Source organism: Pelecanus crispus, chromosome 1, assembly GCF_030463565.1.
Source record: "Pelecanus crispus isolate bPelCri1 chromosome 1, bPelCri1.pri, whole genome shotgun sequence".
Lineage (NCBI taxonomy): Eukaryota > Metazoa > Chordata > Aves > Pelecaniformes > Pelecanidae > Pelecanus > Pelecanus crispus.
The window spans coordinates 75,884,419-75,905,760 of NC_134643.1; the positions used below are offsets into that span (position 1 = coordinate 75,884,419).

At 41.2% G+C, this 21,342-nt stretch overlaps 1 protein-coding gene across 8 annotated transcripts in view; it reads left to right on the top strand.

Moving 5' to 3' along the window:
- SOX5 (SRY-box transcription factor 5) overlaps positions 1-20,694 on the top strand; it is a 293,400-nt gene extending 272,706 nt beyond the window's left edge. For all 8 annotated transcript variants that reach the window (XM_075709827.1, XM_075709845.1, XM_075709835.1 and 5 more), the window contains 4 exons: positions 9,266-9,374; positions 10,293-10,466; positions 16,817-17,033; positions 20,391-20,694. In XM_075709827.1, coding sequence (XP_075565942.1) covers positions 9,266-9,374; positions 10,293-10,466; positions 16,817-17,033; positions 20,391-20,694 — 804 coding nt within the window. The remainder of the gene's footprint in view (positions 1-9,265; positions 9,375-10,292; positions 10,467-16,816; positions 17,034-20,390) is intronic.
- Positions 20,695-21,342: the final 648 nt, after the last annotated feature.

The following is a 21,342-nucleotide window of genomic DNA, read 5'->3' on the forward strand; positions in this document are numbered from 1 at the left end:
AAGATCAAAATTGTTTTTGCCCAGCACTGGTAACTAAGCATTAAACATTTTGATTTGCTTCAGCTGAAAGTTTATTCATTTTTCCTATACCCTCCCTCACCCCCCCCCCCCATTTTTTTTGCCATTTGCTTTGTGGAGCTTGTGTATATTTATATTTACAGCCTCTGCATTTAATGGCCACATGCCTTATTTTCACAGATGGCCAGTGGAAGACTTCCCCTCCCCCTTTTCTTTTAGTAAAGCCTGCCTTTGGTTTTGCTACTTTTGTCACAGTGCCACTACTCTCAGTTAGCAAGTGCCTACGCATGGGAGGGAGAGATTCTGCAATTAGGATTTTTTTTTTATTCCCCCAAGGACTTTAGCTCTTTTTTTGAAAATGCCTTTCTTTTTTTTTCCCTGATTGACCATCATGTATTAAATGCCCAGTTACATTTTTCAGAGAAAAATTAAGTTTGTATGTGTGTGTGTCTTTAGTATATCATTACGGCAGGGATGCATGGGCAGAGTTAGCTAATAAAAAATGAACCATACAGAGGGAGGGACAAATTCTGCCCACAGATGTGTGCATGAAGCTCCCATTGAAGTCAAGGAGAAGAGCAGGCAAAGAGGCAAGGGAAGAACCCTGCATCCTTGCAGGTGCTGAAGTCTGAATGGGAATTTAAGTTTTCCTTAACTCCAAAGGGCAGAGATTGGAAACATTTACAGGCTGGTGTGGATCAGGGAGGACTGCAGCTGTTTATACCTTAGTGGAAATTTTATTAAGCCCAGTAAAGATGGATCAACTTCCTCCTGAAAAAAAACACACAATTGGTATGGAGTTCTTGTTATGTCTTTTGAGCTTTTTGAGTCTTTGGGCTTAAGTTCTAAGCTGTGCCCTACAGCCACAAGAGCTAATTACTTCCTGAGATTTTATTATTATTTTTACATAATCATGTGCCTCCAACAGCTAGGGCTTTCGGCACAGTCAGGGGCACCAGCGTGTCAGTGCAATACCTCTCTTCAACGTAACAGAGGCTGAGCCTGATTCTTCTGTGAATTGTGCCCACTTAGTCTCCTGGGGGATCAGCCTGTCCTAGTATGCAGGTATTCACTTAGCTGTGTGACAAACAGCCAGTAGTATGCTTTGGGGGTGCAGAACTTTCCTTTTAATTGTATCGATGCTGAATGCTGGGGAGTAGACAAGCTAAGCCTTACTGCATGACTGGGTTGTGGTTTCTTTCTTAGGAGATAGCCTAGATTGCATGTCAGCTTCTTCGTTAGGGCTGGAAGAAATGTAAGCATCATACATCAGCCTTCATAATTTTAATATCTGCTAGGGAAAACCGGAAAAGAATAGTCAATATATATATAATGCTGCTGCGCAGTTGAGTCACCCATTGTTTAATAAACAATTGCCAGGAAAGCAGAGACTGTGTTCTTGCTTTCTCTTTATGTGCATGTAGACCCTCTTTCCCAGGATATCCTGCGTGGGTTGTGATTTTCATCTTCTTTCATTTTTGGTGTGCCACCTCTCTTTCTCAATTAACCCTTCCTTGCCTTGCTGATCAGTTGTAGCAGCTCTTTCTGACTTGCTGTGAAATCCTTCATTAAAATTTACACAGCAGATTTCATCCAGGGATCTCAAAACTATTCTCAACAATGGGAAAATGTCAGGATCTCCATCCTGCTTAGCTGGGGAAACTAAGGTGCAGCAACCAAACAATTCACATGAAGTTACAGAGCATGTCAGCCCAGAAAGCAGCCTAGATGAGAAACTGGGTCAGGTAACTCTTAATCTATTTGCAATCAGCGGATTACAGCTGGATCTGGTTGAGGTCGATGCCTATGCCCACACTGTAAAAACTTATGTAGGAAGGAAGCAGTGTCTCATCATTCTGCTTTGCTTTTGCTTTCCTTTTTATTTCTTCTTTAAAGTAATGGGCTGGGCCAGCCTGCGTTTTCATTTAAAATCCTGACTTACACTATCTCTCAGAGCTCATAACCAAAGAAAAGGATGACCTCAGTGTCCTCATTTCCTGTAGAATTGCTACTTCCCTTCAGTTTGTTTCCAAGTCAAATAATTTATTTTACAGAGGAAGTCATTCTTTCTCGAATAAAGATTTTTTAAAAAAAAATCTTAGGGACCTGACCCCTGCCAAGTTATTGAGGATTTTCCTCTTTTTATTTCAGTGGACTTTGTCTTGTCATCAGTGCTTTGAAAAGTACTGACTTGAGAGCCCTTAGAAACCAAAGACCTACGTCCACAACGTACGTCAAAGAAAATGACTATATAAATTTCAGCAAATTTCCCCTGTGACTGGGTGTCTGTTCCTGAGAGGAAAGTAGTTAAATGTCTGGGCCTACTTGATCTATCTGATTTTTTTTCCCTATAACACCTTTCTACTGAGTCCACGTAGCACTTCGTGTAGATTACAAATCAGATCCAGTGATTTCCAGACAGTATTGAACCAATCTGGATTTGAATATATACCGTAAATCAAAAGGTGTGGTTCCTTTACCAAGTGATGTAGTCCTGATTAAGACTGAATGTAATAATTCCAAAAGAAGTACCATAAAATCGGGAAGAGGCACAAATAAAGACTGTTATTTTATTTGCTTGCTTCTAACGCTGCTTTTAGGTTCTGTGGGTGGATTATTCCATGAAAAAGAGACATCTCAGATAAGCAAGACTGAAAGAGCTGAGGGGGTGGTGAATGCATTGTTTCTTCATACTCAACTTTGATGCAACAACAACAAAAAAATCTCCCAAATGATAAATTGCTGTGACATTATAAATAATCTTTCATCTTCTTTGGTGGTCCACAGAGTTTATATAATTGGAAGGCTAAAACCCTTCTTTGTTCTTTCTTCCCATTTCATTAGTACAGTAGAAGACTATAAAATTGTGCAGCCAGAAGGGTTTTAACAATTACTGAGTCAACATTTAAAAGTCTCACTCTATTTTATCATTTCATGCATGTGCTTTTTATGAGTTTTACAGCTCTGCAAGCGTTACTTAAGCAAGGACCATCGTAATGGCGGATCTGTAACTGCTCTTATTTTTATTTTATTTTGCTTTCCCTGGTAACATGTGCCATCAGCAGGAGTCACAACAGGAGTCCACACTCACAAAGAAATTATAATCTTGAGGTTATAATTTTTAGATAAGATTCAGGAGTGCTAGTTTCAGTTCCTAAAACTACCAGTCTTACTAAGGAACCTTTGGCAAGTCACTTAATATGTGACTCAGTTTCCCATCTGGTAAACAGAGTTAGTAATACCACCTTTCTTTGTGAAACTTTGTGGCTAAATTCACCAGTGAGTGCAAAACGCTTGGGCAATGTGATCTGTTACACAGAAAATCCTAAATCTAAATAGAAGATCCCTTGAAAAAGAGCCAGAAATTCTCTTACAGCAGTTATAGGTCTGACATGATCTGGACTGTAACATGGTTGGGGCTGAGGCATAGACAGTGTGCACAGCACCTATTTTGAAGTACCATGGCTTTAATATGCAGGAGCAGAGCATGGACAGCAAATAATTCATCATGTGCAAACCTCTGGGCATATCTCTCACTACTGCCAGTGGTTCCTCTAAGTTCTTCCAGCTCTCTGTCATCCATGATGCCTACCTATCTCATGTTTTCCACATTTTGAAAGACTGGATGAAGATTTTATAACACAAGCTATTCTGATGTTTATTATTGCAAGAGGCAGAGGAATTGCACAGAAACATTACTTTTACAAAATCTGCACTCATGTGAGATGTAGGATAAGACTCCACCTTTTTGGGGAGCTAAGGAAAATATCATAATGTTGAATGGATAACACCTGGCAACACCAGTGTATCTGATAATTAAAGGTGTTTTTGTGTCATAAACAGAAGTGAACTTTCATTGCAGGATCATAGTCTAGCAGCTAATCTGCCTAGTACTTCAAGATTTGGTGCGTATTGACCAAGGTATGTGTCTGAACGGTTGATATTTAGCAGGTCTTGCTGAGAGACTTCTGCCTCAGCACCACAAACCACATTAGATGGTATCAGAGGCCCTGCTCAACAATCTAAAATAAAAACGAGCTTATCTAAACTCCATCTATTAGAAAATACCACCTTTAGAGTTTAGATGTGGGAATTTTTCCCACAGAGCAGGATGGTAAATAGCTGGACAAACTGCGCTTGGGGAGAGGGGGAGAATGGGACACTAAAAAGGCCAATAACAGGCAACCATCTGTTTCTTTTTACGTATTGACACTGAAGGGAACAAAGGTAGCAGGCACTCTGTCCATCAGTGTATTTATAATTTTTAGGTGCAAGAACTGATGAGCAAGTTTCTACTTGCAGGCCATATGTAACCGTGTTTGGCTCGCTCTAGCTACTCTACAAACGCATTTTTTTTCGCCTGGCCTTTCAGTTCACATGGAATAAGAAAAGCAGGAATGTGAAGAGATGTGTCTGAACACTCCTCCTCTGGTGTTCTACACTGGCTGTATCTCTGCAGGCATCAAACTGAGAGGAAAAATATTCATATCAGGGGAAATGGGGGTAGGGTTAGGGGAGTAGAAAAGTGAAGAGTGGACTGCTTCAGTGAAACTGCTAACCTTGAATTATGCAATCGGAAGAGCAGCTCTTGCCAAAATACAATTCTAACGGAGTTCAGAGTACTGTCAGTGTTTGCCAAATACCCCAGCCAAAAGGATGTCTCAAAGAGGGGGAGGAGGGATCCGTTGCCATATGCCCAGCGTTCACAGTATTCTGGAAGAACTGTGGCGTCCTTCAGGAGTGGAGGCGTGCACATGGTCTCAGGTGCACCCTGAGTGTTGGTGCCACGATCCAGCACAAGACAGGAGCAGCGAGGTCAGAGGGGAGCTGGCAAATGTATCAGAACGTCTTTATTTCTCAAACCTTCCGAGGTTTTGTTTCACGTTTGTGTAGTAGTGGGAGGAGTTCTGGCAAACATCATCAGGCTGTTCTACATATGTTTTGACTCTTCTTGTTTTATGTTTCTTCTATGAAAGAGACTGCAACCAAGTTCTTGTCATTTTTAGATCAATGTTTTGTTAAACTATGACAGCTATCCATGACAGAGAGCCAAGTAACTTTTGCAGCTGACCACAAAACTGAGTCTGACTTGCGGTGCTTAGTCATTTTTTATATATTTTTTTTTCTACATGACACATTCCATGTGTGTATGTGTTTTTCATTGTTCTTTTAAATATAATTAGAACATTGCTAGGAGCTGTGGTACAAATCAATCTTCTCCAGCAGATTACTTTCTTTGATTAATAAAGTTTTAGAAACTTCTCATCACATTGTGGCTATTGATGAAACCTCTCTGGTTATACTTTGAACAGTTGAGCTATTGTGGGATTGATTGCTCTCTGCAGTATTATCTTCTCTGGTTTGCCCATTACAATTTTAAATGATCCAGATAACAGAACTCTCGCTGCCCCTATGGAGAGTCTTTCCTACAATCCAGTAGAAATGGCCATTAGGATAGTTTTTCCCAACCTCTGCCAAAGTTCTTCATAGAGGAAAAAAGATGCTTATAAGATGTCTTTCAGCCTTCTGGGGCCTGATCCAAAAATCAGACGTTTAGAAGAAAAGGAATCACTTCATCTTTAGCAAGAGATCCCTATGCTTCTCCTCCTGTGAGAGCAGAAGCGTTCCTTACCATTTGTTTCTCTGCTTTATGCAGTCTGATTTTTAGCAGGTCTCACAAGCAAGACTTTGCAGCACTTCCCTGGGTCTGGACCAGTCTTACCTGTTCTTCTTGGCAGTACTGGTTCTAGGCTGCAATTGGTGCCGCTCGTGCATTGTTCATAGGATGAACAGCATTTATACGTTTGGGGTGTGGGGCAAATCTGGAACGAAGGGATTATCACTCTGGTTATTTTCTTGTAGCTTTAAAAACCTGAAAGCATGTATGATTTCATCAGCTGAACTCTCTTCCCCATTTCTTTTTCTGCCCAGCAAGACAATTGGATGCAGAGCTCGATATAATGATAAAATAAGTTTAAGGCATAGTCCAGAGTAGCATGCAGGAATGTGCCACTGCCTCCTGAATTGTAGTACTGTATCACAACTACTTTAGTAAAAGTGTGCTGCTGAACCCAACCTGCATGTACTCCACCTATTATCACTGGAAGGTACCACAGCTTGCTGCTGTTGACGCAGCTAATCCAACACAGCGGACTGGTGGCCGTTTTAAGAATGTGTAATTTGCTATTGAATTAAGATAATGATGATAAATTAATCCTCCTTTTGTATAAACTTGAAACCATTGTGGATCTCTTGTCTGAAGTTCTTAAATAGGTTCTGTGAGAGGAGGTTGGGCTAGCAATGTCAGCAGGTTGCCAGTCTATTTGTGGTCAGGGAAGAAAAGATTTTTTTTCCTTTGTTTCTTGGGAGCTTCCATAAATACTTTCTCCATCAACTGAAAGACTCTGTAGAAAAAGTAAAGAGATGGTTCCATCAAATGAAAAGCAGTAAGTCATCAACTGAATGCTTTCAAGCAAAACAACACGGGAATGCTGCTTAGCCCCTTTTGAATATTTTGTAATTATAGAAGCATTTCTGTACATCAGGATTGGGGAAAATCAGCTGCCATGTTTTTAATGGGAAGAGCGTAGGACAGGGAATCGGAACACTATTTACATACAGCCAGGATTTTGCATCCTGCCAGGGTGGTGCTGATTTCTTTCTGCTCTCCTAATGCTGTTGCAGAGGCTTGGGAAAGAGCAGGCCTCAGATTTATTCTTGCCTGAGTACTTTTTGAACTTAAACATTTCTAAACATTAACACAGAAAAGTACAGCTGGCTGCTTCGACATCCTCCGTTTCAAGAGCAACATTGTGCTTTTCAACTGCCACCTTATCATTGCTGATTGAATTATGTTGTCACTCTCTGTGTTTAAGTAGCAGGGAGTAAATTGTCACCATGTTGAAGGGGTGGTCTCCCCACTCACCCACGTTTCAGCTGTCCAGAGTGCTGGGGCTGAGCAGCACAGCCCAGGAGCTCAGCGCTCATCTGGCATTCCTTCACAGCCCCTCTTCGATCATGCCTGCGCTCTCTCACTTCATCTAATGTGGCTGTACCTCAAAATGCAAAACTTTGCCCAAGATGGATAGCGGCAGAGCATCTGTAGGCTTGTTAAGTCAAACTCTGATAAACGAGCCATACCCGGTGTGTACCTTGCAGACAGCATGCCAGAGTATTCGCTGACCTTAAGACTCAATCAGATCATGTCGGCAGAGTGTGGTTCTGAATGTAACTGCCTCCGACTTCAACAGCTGCGTTTACTGCATAAAGAAAAAGCTGTTAAGCCTGTGCCCTTTGCGCTCTCAGCTCTGTTTCTCTAAGAGGTTTATACATGATTCAGGAAAAGTCTGCAACAGAATAACTTCCCTCCCCCATAATATACCCAACAAGAGGGGATGTTCTTTTATGTTTGGGTTGGTGGCAGCATTTCTAAATGATTTCTGACATAAAAATTTTTGAACTCTTACCATTATGAAGTTGACAGTAAATAGATTTTTTTTTTGAGGAAAACTGTTGGCTTGCATTATATAGCTGAGATCCATTTGGAAGATATACAAAGTCAACTTATTCCTGACTTTCTGTCTGCTGACGGGCTGCTTTGGAAATGAGAGCCGAGTTAAAACGAGTAGATCAAAGAGTTTGGTGAAGCTACATGCCTGAATAGTTCAGGTGCTTATTCGAAGCTTCTCCAAGCTTCCTGGATCTGCTGTGCCTGGAAGTGTTACAGAAACCCTTTTGCTTGTGATAGGCAGACTCTGCTGCATGAGCTTTTCCTGCAAAAAACAAGAGGATAACTCATCTTGCACGGTTTCAGTGGTGATGTGTCTGCTTATAGGCAGAGCACCGGGAGTGCGAAAGGGATCCACAATGAAAATGAATGTGAGAAGGAGAGTTAACCTCGTGTTCCCTAAACTGTGCGAGTGTACGATGTTGGCAGATTAGCCTCCTTTCTAACTCTCTCAAGAAAATCTTTGTGAAACGACTTACATGAATTTGAACTGTTCTTTGAATTGCAGATGCAGGGACATCACATTGCGGGAAGCGTTTCTGTATTCGTATTGTTCTCTTTTCTGTTTTCTTCTGTAATACAACCCAGTGACATTATTAGGCTGCATAGAATAGTTGTAAAGTCTCTCGTTGCCATGTGAAATCTGAAAGTTTTTTTAGTTTGTTGATCTTTTACAGTCATCAGGAGTGGAATAGAGCAACAAAACAGCAATCTTTCTTTCAGGAAAAAGCTCAAAAGAATTTTTTCGACTGGAGCCACTTTATTATCATTCCATATCGTGTCATTTTCTTAGCTGTGCAAAAGGCACAGTGCCTAACATTTTGAAATGTTAGTATTGCTTTCCTGAAAGATTTATTTTTAAACATATGATTGTCAGGAAGATAGAACGTTTATGAGTAGAATTCATTGGGAAAACAAAAACAGTTGGAAAATGGAACACCTTTGTATTTGTAAAGTCAAACAATTCAGGGGAAAGCGAGGTGTTTTGAAGAGAACATTGGAATTGATAGCCCTGGCATGTTGTTCTGGCAATGTCTTTAGACACCACTGCAGCCTGACAGATTAATTGGCAGCATGCACTAGCCTGTTGCAATCCAGGGTTCACAGATAGTTCTGACTAGATGAATGACGGACGGGGTGTTAGTAGGGTTGGGCAAACAGTCTGGACAAGAACACAAACTGCTGCCCAAGTATCATGCTTAATTCAGGCTGACCCTTTCCCAAGGCCTGAATAAGTTTGAACTACGGGGTTGGGTTTTTTCCCCCTATGGGCTGCTTCCTAAAATACTGCCTTTTAAAAAAGAAAAAGGGCAAAGTCACCCATGTCTCCGCACTTTGATTGCAGGCTGGAAATAGAGTAAAACAATAAATACATTGCAAAAGAGCATGTATCATCTAAACTTCCAGTCCAGCTTTGCAGTCCCAGGGACATAGAGAGTTGAAGTATTCTTCAGATGTGCAGCCAATTTTATCATGCCTAACTAAACCGATCTTTTCAACACTATGAAGTTTGCTCATCACTAGCTAATAAGCATGTTTTAAAAAGGACTTGGTAGAGTCTGCAACCATATCCCTTCCAGCAAAAATATTTTTATGTATTCTTAAATACCTGGCTCAGTAAACTGTTGTGAGTGAATTGTTACCCAGCCTCCTTATCAACCTTCTAAATTACCTATGAATGTTGCAGTTACAATATTTAACAATGTTCCTGATCCAAATCCCGTCATCTTGCCCATATAGGACAAAACAACGCTGGAGACCCTGACTCAGCAACTGGCAGTAAAACAGAGCGAAGACGGGAAGTTTAGCCACGCAATGATGGATTTCAACATGAGTGGAGATTCTGACGGTCAGTGCAAATGGCTTATCCTTATTTCCAGGTTTATGTGTACATGTCAACAGGATCTGGTGGAGAATCCAAGTGCTTTGGAGGCCTGTGAGGAGTAGGAGCGGTTAGCAATAAGTGGCTATGAAACAAGGCAGGAAAAAATGATTCATCGTGTGGTGGTTTAAGTCTGGAGGGGATTTTTAGCCTTCTCTTCTGTACACTGCACTGCTCAGGACTGGACCAAGAACGTATTTCTGATTATAGAAGGGAATGAAGGAGGCAAATAGATGTGGGATAAATGAGATCACGCAGTGAGTCCGTGAATTATAGACCTGATCATCCATAGGTGATGCATGCTCTGCATCTGTAGGAGCTTCCTTGATTTGATGAAGCAAGAGTAATGTTCGTTTCTTTCTCTGCTATTGCTTATGTTGTTACGGAGAGGTAAGCACAAAGCCAGGCAGATGTGTAAATGTTCATTGGCTAGTTAGAGAATTGCTTAAGAAGAAATGCCTGATGTTGCCATATATCATCCCCTTCCCATCACAAGAAAGGTAGAAGGTAGGTAACATAATATGACCAGCATTCAGTAAGGAAGAAGGGAAGAAAGTAAGAAAATCTACATTCATAAGTGTTGGGTTTATATTATTAGGTAGTAAAAGATGGTTTAGAAAAGCTGTTTAATGCTTTGTGTTGAAAAAAACAGTTGAAACTCTTCATCGAGTCTATACTATGTGATACTGAATCAATAGAATAGCGAAAAACTAGACAATATGTAATATATGGTATTTCCTGCTGCTTCAAGTAAAAAGAAGAAACGCCATTAACCTATTGTGAACACTGGCTCGTTGAATGTGCAGCACCTGACGTAGGTTACTGGTGGCAGAGGAAGCTGCATAATGAAACACAAGCTGGGAATGTTTTTCTCTTTCTTTTTAGGAAGTGCAGGAGTTTCAGAGTCTAGAATTTATCGGGAATCCAGAGGGCGTGGTAGCAATGAGCCCCATATCAAGCGCCCAATGAATGCATTCATGGTGTGGGCTAAAGATGAACGGAGGAAGATCCTTCAAGCCTTCCCTGACATGCACAACTCCAATATCAGCAAGATACTAGGTAAGAATGATAAAGCACTGTTCTTTCAGAAGCAAAACTCAAAATTTGACTGAATAGAGCTGAGCACGTGACACAACAGAATTACTGTCTCTAGAACATCAATTTTGCTACTTAATGACTGCACCAAGAACAGCAGTGATACAAGCTTTCACCATGCTGCCCAGCAGTATACCTTAACCATAAACTAAGATATTCTTGTGTCTTTGTAGTTACTGAGATTGTGGTGGTGGTTTTGGTGCCATGAACTGAATAGATAAAACCAGTTCATTTCATTGACAAAACCAGTTCATTTAATTAAGCTGTTGAACAAGCAGAAAAAGATTGCTATCGTTTATTTGCCCACATATTTCATCTAACTAGATTCTATGGGGTAGCACACCGCAGTATTTGATTTGTGCCATAGCACTTTCTGTTCAAATCAGTGGCCATAGGGAAACGATCCTAAAATACATCCTTTTATTTTATACACTGACAGTTTTAAAGGATTTTTATTATGTTCCTGTTATATTAAATTTCCCTTTAGTACATGATGTCTATCACAAACTGCTTTTATTCTAAATATTCTGAAATGAATCCTGAAATCAAAAAAAGAAACATCAGAACTAATTTCCATATCCTCTACTCTTCACATCCCAAGCAATATTTGGCATGAAGATTATCTACTGAATTTCATGCCATAGTCTTCCCACTTTTCACTGCTTGCTCAAATTCCCAGGACCGCATTCTGTCCTAAGTTACTCCTCTGTGACACACTGAATGATACAGAGGGTGAATAATGAGGATCTCGGAGGCCAATGAACTACTGTTCTGCAGAAAAAAAATATCTGTGACCAAATTGGAGATGTTGCATTTTTACTGATAAAGACTGTGTTACAGGACCTAAGCATCCCTCAGGCCAGTGGGTAAAAGCTTAAGCAGGGAACGTGTTTCCGTGGGCTGCAGGTCTCATTGGTTTTGCAGACAACTCGAGAGATGTAGCGCAATTGTAATGGCAGCGTTAACCAGCTGCAGGGCTGGTAAACGTGCTGAGTTCAGACTGGTCAGAGGTTTGAAGTTTAGCTTGATTAGAGTGGTATTATGAAAATGTAGCAGGGGGCAAGTGGAACTGAGATAAATTGGTCGGAGAGGCAGAATGTATTGGCTGTGCATGGCAGATGTGACGCTATTAACCCATGATTAAAAGGGTGGTACAAGATGATTAGATTAGTTATGGGAACAGGATTAGAAGGCTAAATTGGTTATGTTGATGGTAAAATAACCTTATACTGGTTAAAAGGGATTATGCTGGTCAGAGGTGTATGATGTGATTAGACTGAGGACAGGGCAGTAATAGTTTTGGTCTGTTTCTAAATTAAGAGTAGACCTGGTTAAACCTGTTTTTAAATAATCAGCTTCAGAAATCTACAAGATCATTCTGAATGGCCCTTTTCATATAGAAAGTACAAAGAGAGCTTGATGTTTTCCCTCTTAACTGATTGTTTTGGATAACAACCTCCGACAGCACGCTGCTAATTCATTCTGCTTAAAACAGGCGCTTGAGCTGGGCTGACATTTTACGCAGTCTCTGGGGATCCTGGTTGACATTTTAAAGGGCTTCTAAGCATTTTATAATACCCTAAAATCTGGTTTTAATAAGCCATTCTGCTGAAATTGTTAACATAAGGAATCACCTTTTACTATTTGGCGCTAGATCAGGGAGATATGGGGACATCTTTTTCTGATTAGATATACAGTAGTTGGAGTAAAATGTGCAAATTCATTACAGATCCTGTTGAGGTGACAGACAGTATAGCTGACTCCAAACTCTTTCTGTTTTGCTGCCAGATACGGGGAAAAGCAAGGTCTGAAGCAGTAAGAGGTGATGTTTCTATTTCTTCCCAGCATTACATTTAATTTTTTTATTCCACCTGTGCAATGGAGAGGGATGTCCTGACGTCTTCTTTCTTGACAGAAACGTTACAAAGGTCTTCCCTCAATTGCAAAAGGCCAGTCTTTTGAAGTCAGCAGGGAGCTCTCTGTTAACTGGCGTAGGGTGAGCAACTAGAAGCTTACAGTTCAGCCAGGTATTAGGGTCTCTTTATTAGAAAGCCGCAATTTTTCCTTAGCACTTTTTTAGCAGCACTGCTACACATTGAGGTCAGAGAGCTCGTTGTCACGGAGAGTAGCTTAGACAGCGTTGTCACCGATCGAGGGTCATTTTTATAGTAAAATGAGAGGAGGTGCCCTTCCCAGCACTAGAATTCTCTAGGGATTATGTTTGACACTGTGGTATTATGTTTTGAGCATAAAAATTAGATACATGGATTTGTCACTAAATTCATCTGTGCATACGTTTGTCATCCATCTGTTCATTGCAACTTAAACTTGTGGATAATGATTTTTTTTTAGTAAATTGTTAAAAAAGTGCTAAAATGGGTCTGCTGGACCCTATCAATTTAATAATGCATTGTTTAGATATTTCTGTAAATATTTTAATTAATTTCACTGAGAAATCTACATAAAGAGATTAGGAAAAGATGAAGTTAGATACTACCTTCAGAAATTCTCTCGTGGATGTGTAAGCGTGTGAACGCAAACCTATACACATACCTATACATTATACAAGTGTTTGTGTATGCGAGGGTATTTTTAAAAGGTAAAATCAACCCGATTCAGAGACTCAGATTGAAAAATGTCAGCCTAATGGACTAAAAGTTAGGCAATATTACAAACAGCTGAAAATTCTTGTCAGAGAAACTTGGCTTAAAATCAGCAGTAAGCAGAGTTCCTAACCCCACCTAGCGCACGCGCCTGTGTGCCCAGGCACAAGTGCCGGGGCACACGCGGAGGCATCTCTTTTCTGCCCCGGACTCGCCCTCTACAGCCGTCTTCACAGTCATCGTGTGGGCACAGCTCTAACTGCCCTAGCTCACTATGGGGGTAGGAGCCACGTTTGGTGCTGCAGACTCGTGTAATTTTCTCATTTATGTTCTAAATACCTCAGCCACCAGATCAGGGAGAATTGTGCGAGAATCCGGCTTGTCATCATGTATGCATCCAGGGTGGGGAACGGGTTCTTGTTTTCATAGTCAAGGAGAAAAGCCTTGCATACTTGACCCACTCAAAGCTTCCTAACACAGATGGTGAGCAGAAAGCTCACCCAAGAGTGTAAATGTTCCCTTAAAAAGAAAGATTTTTCAAGATTCTTCAATCACACCTTGTTTGGGCTTGGGCTTGGTGCTGTGCATAGGTACCCATGCCTGCCTGTGTGTGTTTGTAGACACATAAAACAATGGCAGATAAAGCTATTACAAATATATTTCGTCCAAACACAAGTTATTTTTAACCAGTTTTACTATGTTGATTGACGATACTCATTCATAGCCTAGCTTGTCTACGCGCATAAATTCAAAGATCAGAGTTACATGTTCTTCAGACTTTGAAAATTGCAGATTAAGACCAATCAGAGAGCTGGCTGGATTTTGTATATTACTAAGAAAATAAGTGAAAATGATAAAATGTCAAAACCAAGGGTTTATCATCAGAAAATGTGCCCTTTTTCAAAATTTATTTTGACAGCATTGTTTGTTTAATTGTTTATGATACTTCAAAACATACTAGGAAATAAGAATATTTTGTAAAAACGGTAAAGTCATAAGAGGAGGTACCACTGCAGAAGGCAGCTATTAAAAATTTGCTAGGAAGAGAGGTGAGACTGCCAGGATGTTGTTGTATTGAGCTTAGGAAGGAAAAACATAACGAATTACATTTATGTATAGATATTGTATGTGTAACTGTATGTACAAATATTATGCATCAAAATTTCAGTTTTTATGGCCCCGATCCTGCAAAGACTTAGTGTTTGCCTAACTTCACCCACTCTTTACAGATCTTTTCACATGAGGGGGTAGGAATCTGCCTGGCCAGATCGGACTGTACGATTGCAGCAAGTGAGCTAGCATGGCGAAAGAGGAATTGTGCTGGGATAGAACATTTTCATGGCTATTTTAATTGCTACCTTTCTGTCTGTCCATCTGTCTCAAAATACATCTGAGTTCCTACATTGCAGGTTCCCTCACAGCATGTAAAGCAAGTGTCAAGATTTGTCTAAAGACTGAGGTTTTCAACTTTATTATTCATAAATAAAAACTGATTCAGCAGCTGGAAATGGGGCTGGGGCTGTTTTTCTAAGCCACTGGGACTACAGCAGGTCTGTGGTTAGAGGACTCTAGATTTAGACTAAGTTTTGATTTCCTTCATATGCTAAAACACCAGTGTGCTGGTGTCTATGAGGTAGAATTTGAACGTAGACCTACATCTGGGCATGTTCCAGTAGAGCTCATGTGCTTTACCCTGAACTCTTAACATCTCTCACCGCAGGCCCTATCTATGTTTCCATCTTATGCAGCATTAGTAGGTGTTAAGTGTTTTGGCGTTCTCCACAGGTTTATCACTGTGTCATTTAGCCCAAAATCTAGGAGGCACTACGTGTGGAAAGTTGGTGTCACTTTTTCTAGCCACTCTTTTTGCCAGAAAAAGCTTGGAATAACTTCTCTGCAGGAGACAAAGCTGCTGACCAGGATTCTGGCCGCAGAGGTTTGCTGCCCTGCCACAGATCCCCGTGCACATACACCAGCTCAGTATGACATAGAAAGTACTGTGCAGGAGTTTTAGTCCAAATCCTGGAAACCACCTAGTCATACTAATACGGTGCTGTGCCTACGCTAATAACAATGTAATTAAACTGTTTCCCATTCCAGAACTAGCTGGAGGATCTCTGCATGTTACGTGTTGTAAACATCACGAAAAAATGATGGGTTTGACTCCAAAGTAATGTTATCTGAGAAAAGAATGTCCATGATTGCTCCTCTCAGAACAAAGACATCATTATTTACAAATTGGTTATCTCTAGGTGTGAGGTCAGGCTGTACCAGCCTGTTAGCCCTTCACTCCAGAAGCCCAAACTGCAGCTTGGAATAAAGATACAAAGAGCACTGGGGAAAATGGTGTCAATAATCAGAAGAGGCCTTTCTAGAGAGAACCAAACTGTTTTCTTTCCTGGGAAGGGATAACTGCGCTCTCTATATTGCGAGTCTTAGGGGCACAGTGAGCTAAGACCATCCTGAGTAATAACATGAGCTAAGTACAGTATGAGTAACCATAAAAAATGAAGGACAAGAGGAAGTCAAGTATGACATATGACATTATGAACCCATTAAATTGAGAAACTATTCAAACTTTTTTTCCAATGGGAAAATCGTCTATTTTCCAATAAAGTTTTCCTTCTAGGCCACATGTTTCGCAGCTTGGACTATTTCTGTTATTTGAAACGTATCTTACCCTGAAGCACTTCTATAGTTCATGGAAAAATAAAATAGGATAACCGATTCAAGAAATTTTACTTTCTGCTCCCATATTATGTCCTTTAAGAAACACTAGTTTATAAATTTCAGGAGGTATTTGGAAAAAATTGTAAAGTCTTCATTATTTCCCTAGCTCAAATATCCACACTAACATAGCCAGAGTGTCAGAAACAAGGCAGCCAGCAATGAAGCCATAGTGCAGCTCCGCGGAGAGGTGTGCCAGTATCCCAGTGCTCTTCCTTTCATGACACATACTAAATTCTTTAAGCTGGAGCTGGCAGTGTTCACCAAGACTTGGTCTTGGAGTTAAAACCCCACTGAGACATATGGGGTAGTTTATAGCTTTTAGAGGTATTGCTTCAGGGTCTTTGCAGGCTCCTGTACCCAGCAGCATAACATTTACGATCAGTTCGTATTCTGCTTCTCACAAACCTGGAAGCTAGAAAGATACGGTATCTGTCATGAAAGACTAAGCTGTAGACACGTGCATATCCAGAGTTTATGCCTTGGTCCAGCCACGGTGGAGCACAGCGACTGGATTGCAGCACACGGGAGTTGTGCCTCCTGTAGAACAGGAGCTGAAAACAGGCCCGTAGCCAAAGGAAAGTGGGGGGGACGTAGCAGAGCAGACTCTGTGTATCTAAAGGGTCTTTGGCCATTCCACTAAAATAGACCGCCTTGTTTTCTAAAACAAAGTGTCAGGGATTGCTCATTATCAGGATGATGGTTTTACTTCCCACCTGAAAGACATTATAATGTGGATAAGTTTCAGTAAAATATTGAGTCCAAACATCCAGTATCATCTCTCTCTGCCTTTTGGCCATACCCAAGAGGTTTACCAGTCAAATACAAACAAGACCTGACCCCTGTCTAGTAGCTCTGACAGATTCCCAGCCCAAAGCAATATGACCGTAGGTATCTTGTTCTGGGTGACCTACTTGTTTCTCTGCCTTTCAGTGTTTGTGGATGAGTAGAATCTCATTTCTCATTCTTTCTTTTTTGTGACAGGATCTCGCTGGAAAGCTATGACAAACCTAGAGAAGCAGCCATACTATGAGGAGCAGGCCCGACTCAGCAAACAGCACCTGGAGAAATACCCAGACTACAAATACAAGCCAAGGCCGAAGCGTACCTGCCTTGTAGATGGCAAAAAACTACGCATTGGCGAGTACAAGGCTATCATGCGCAATAGACGCCAGGAGATGAGGCAGTATTTTAATGTTGGGTATGGGACCTTTAAAAACTACCGCTCATTTCAGCAAAAAAAAATTTCAGGGAGAATTCTTAATTGAGTTTGGTAAATGTTATTATATTTTATTGGCAAGAACATTATATATTGCTAACAGAATATGAAGCTTATACTTTAAAACAATGTGTTCCAGGAGGAAGTTAGGCAGTTAGGGATTTTTTTGTTGGCTCTGCTATATACTCATCTTACGGCTTCGGCCAACTGTCTCATTTCCACTGTGATCATGCAAAAGAAAAAAAAAAAAGCTTAAGATTTTCCAATGAAACGGAAGTCTTCTAATAAAGCCTTGTAAGTATTACTTTATTATGAGGCCTCAGAGAGTATATCTGAATGAATCTATGGTAGTGCCTCTCAATCCAAAAGCCAAAAATACAAGTTTGTATTCAGTATGATCTGTGGCAAGTGGTCTGCAAAAGGACTGTTGAACATACTGAACTGGAGCTGGAATACGGACTTGGCTCAGTTGATTCCTATCAGGCATGAAGTTGTTTGCGTTGTTCATCGTGACAGCATTTGTCATACTAGGGGGTGTCTTCCAGTACAGTAAGCTAAATGCTTTGTATTGAGCATAAATTTCAAGAAGACTGGTTCTGATAAACAGCTAATAGATCAGCTTGATATGATTAGATGAAAATCTGCCTAGAAGACTAGCATGCATTTTCCTTCTGCAGACTCCTTGGTTTTGGTTACAGCAGATGAAAAGAATGGGAAGTAATCAAATATTCTGCAATATTTCTGTATTCAGTCCAGAAAATTAAAAGCTACGCAGTGGTCTTTAAAAAAGCAAAACCAGCAACAAGAGCAACCCTCAGAAATAATGGAATTTGTGTTCTGTTTCATCTGAATTTGGAATAATTTTAATATTAACTGAATTGCACATCTTTAGTTAACGGCTGGAAGTAGCAATAAAGGAGAGAATATCTGTCCAGCAACTGTTAAGTGTCATCAGACTGTGTTTTAAACATCTACAGTGTGCATTGTTACAATAAGCCGCTCAGCAGAGAAATTTGAGCTGCTTAACCCTGTGGCGCTGGCAGGTCCAGTGATCCCAATGGTAAGCACTGAAACAAACACAGGGAAGTCAGCCAACATTTGGCATCAAGAGATTAAAAAAAGAGGAGGGGGGCCTTCTGGAGAAAGAATAGGTGGCAACAGAGCCCCCAAAACACTGCTTATCTGGTTAACATGCATGCTTCATCATGGGAAAAAAAATTAACCTTGTAACATTCTGCATAATACTTAGCTGTCCAAACAAGGCTGACGTTGAAATCAAGACATTTCAGGAGATAATTTGCACTGGGGCATTAGAGCACCGAACCTGGGGTGAAATCTTTGTAGAAGTTACTGTCAAAGCGTCCGATGACTGCAGTGGGGTCAGTGTTTGATTCTGGCAGCCACAGCACTACAGTTGCATTCCTGGTTTTAGTTCCCCATCTGCTGCATCTCCCAGTACAGGTCATTTAGGACTACACTTCTAAACACCAGTCCAGCTCCTGCCTGGGCACCAAAATAAGTGGTTCAGGTTACAAGAGCTGTGGCTATGCCAGCTGCTGGGACATGCTGAAAGCCTGTCTGAAGGCATCACGATGGGAAGGACTGGGCATTTTTTGCAACTCTTGTACTTAATTCTCCTGTGTCTCAGTGAGCTCATCTTTAATGGTGGTGGGGTAAGCTCACCTCACTGGACTGCTGAGAGCCCTAATACATTAGTATCTGAGGACTGCTTTATGATCCTTCGAGTGGACATCCTATAGAAGTGGAAAAATACTATTCTTAAATTATTTAATATTTGAAAAGCACTCTGAAAAGCACCGTTTAAGTGCAAAGTGTTCCTATTGTTAAATATTAAAAGCAATTTAAGTGTGCTGAATCTTGTTACAGAAATGCTGACTCCAGAAAACAAAAGCCTTCCTATTGAATTAAGAATAAAATGCAAATTAGATCCGCTCCCTACTTTTAAGAGCTATATCTTCAGCTGACACAAATTCTACTTGTTTCAGAAACACGGAAATAAGGACTGTGCGGAGGGAGGCCTCGCTCAAATGGCAGGCAGGAAGTATCTGAAAATGCAGCAAGCAATTCCAAACAAATGTAAAGCTGTTTGGCAGAGGAAAGTCTTTCAGGATCACTGTACTGTGCAAGGCTTACTGTACAGCCAGGGCACAGGCAGGCAGGGGAACAGGGGAGGGTTTCATTCTTAATTAAGAATGTTCATCTCAAGAGACTCTGCCCTGTCTCCTGTGGCAAGGCTTTTCAGTGCAGATGGACACACCGCTGATGACATTACAATGTGCAGCATGTACTGAAGAGTATTACTGCAATGGAATTACTTCATGCAGCAAGGAAACAAAAGGAGCATGAATTTTAAACCTCTAGGCTTGTTGGGACCCTGAAGCTTCTCAGGGAAACAAACACTGGTATAACACTGCTAGTGTTCTTGATGCAAAGGGAATTTCTATGGCCTGGAATAATTCTTCTTTCATTACTGCAGACAGGTTTCCAAGGCTTAGATGCCGTATAAAGGCATCCTGTAGAGGATTTTCTCAAATGCTCATGTTGCTTGCTTACTTTTTATTTATTTTTAAATAATACGGGCTTCCGTTTTAAGTCTGCCTTTTCCCAGTTTTATCCACCTTCCTTCAAAGGTTCTGCTTTTCAGAAGTGCTGCTCACTGTGGAAGCTATCACCTTCCAGTGGGAGGCCCTTAGTGATCGTCCTATAAACCCATGGGTCCTCTCCCTAATAACGGCCAGGTCTCTGAGAGAACATGGAGTAAACATTGCCTCTTTGGAGAGACCTGCCGTGCTTTCTCCTCATCCACTGTACTTTCCTACAGCACTTCCCCATCCCTGTGCAATCTACTTAGCCCTCACCACGTCTCTCCTCTTGGCAATGTGTTACTTTTATGTCTAGTCCTGCCAGCAGCTTGGATTATTTAAAAGGGAGATTTTCAAAATATGTGTTTTTTTAAGTTGGACTACAATTGAAAGGATGTTTATTTTTGGCTGGCAGCTCGTGGGACACCCAGTTTACCCAGTAAAGAAGTCTGCGACACAGGCAGGCAAGCTGAAGCTCTGTAGTTCAGGTACAGTTAGGGATGTTTAGAGATTGGGTTTTCTTATCAGTGAAGTTCGTTTGGGCTTGATGTTCATTTCAAGAGCATCAGTTGGGGAGTGTGGAATATTGATAAAAGGGTTGTCCTGCCTGGCCCATCCAGGAGCTTCTCCTGCATGCCCAAGAATGTATGCTACGGGCTTGCAAAGTGCTGTTGTACTTGCCCTCCCTTTACTCCTTCCAGTATTCAAACATCCTTTTACTTTTTCTCCATGGCAGGCAACAAGCACAGATTCCCATTGCCACCGCGGGCGTAGTTTACCCAGGAGCCATTGCCATGGCAGGAATGCCTTCCCCACATCTGCCCTCCGAGCACTCGAGCGTGTCCAGCAGCCCGGAGCCCGGGATGCCTGTCATCCAGAGCACTTACGGCATCAAAGGCGAAGAGCCTCATATCAAGGAAGAGATGCAGACCGATGACGTCAATGGAGAGATCTACGATGAATACGATGAGGAAGAGGATGACCCCGATGCGGACTATGGCAGTGACAGTGAAAATCACATTGCAGGGCAAGCCAACTGATCAGGGTCCAAATATCTCGTGACCTACAGGACTTCAAGGAGAAAAGAAAAAATAAATAAAGCCCCATCTGGTTTATCCTTGCCAGTGGCCAAGCACATTAACTTTCTCATACACTGACTGTTACTTTAACTGTTAGTCTTAACTAGTTGGGACATCAGCTGACTAATAGACATCAGCCTGCATCAGAAGAAAAAAGGCTCAGAAGAAAGGAAACAAAGACAACGACGACAACAACAACAGAATGATATAAGCTATGGGTAAAATAATGCCAGTAATTCAGCTGCTATACCCAAGCACTGAAGTCTTACCCGTCGACCTTTTATTATTATTATTTTTTTTTCAAATAAACTTTATGGCTGTTTGTTCTACAATGTTCTAGAAATTCTCACTCAGGTACACAGTGCCAACAAGTGGCTTGTGAATGTGTTTTGTTGTTTTGTGCTACAGTTTAAAGAGAAATAATTTTTTTTTTTTGGTAATGCACCTGACAGGAAAGAAAAAAGATAAAATTCCTTTGACCCCCCTCTGTCTCCTCTTCCTCCTCCTCCTCCTCCTCCCTGGCAAATCTGGGTCAGAAGTGTGTGTGTGTGTGCGTGCGTGCCTGTGCGCGTGGCTGGCAAGGAAGGAAGTGGGGAGTCTGTTTCTGTT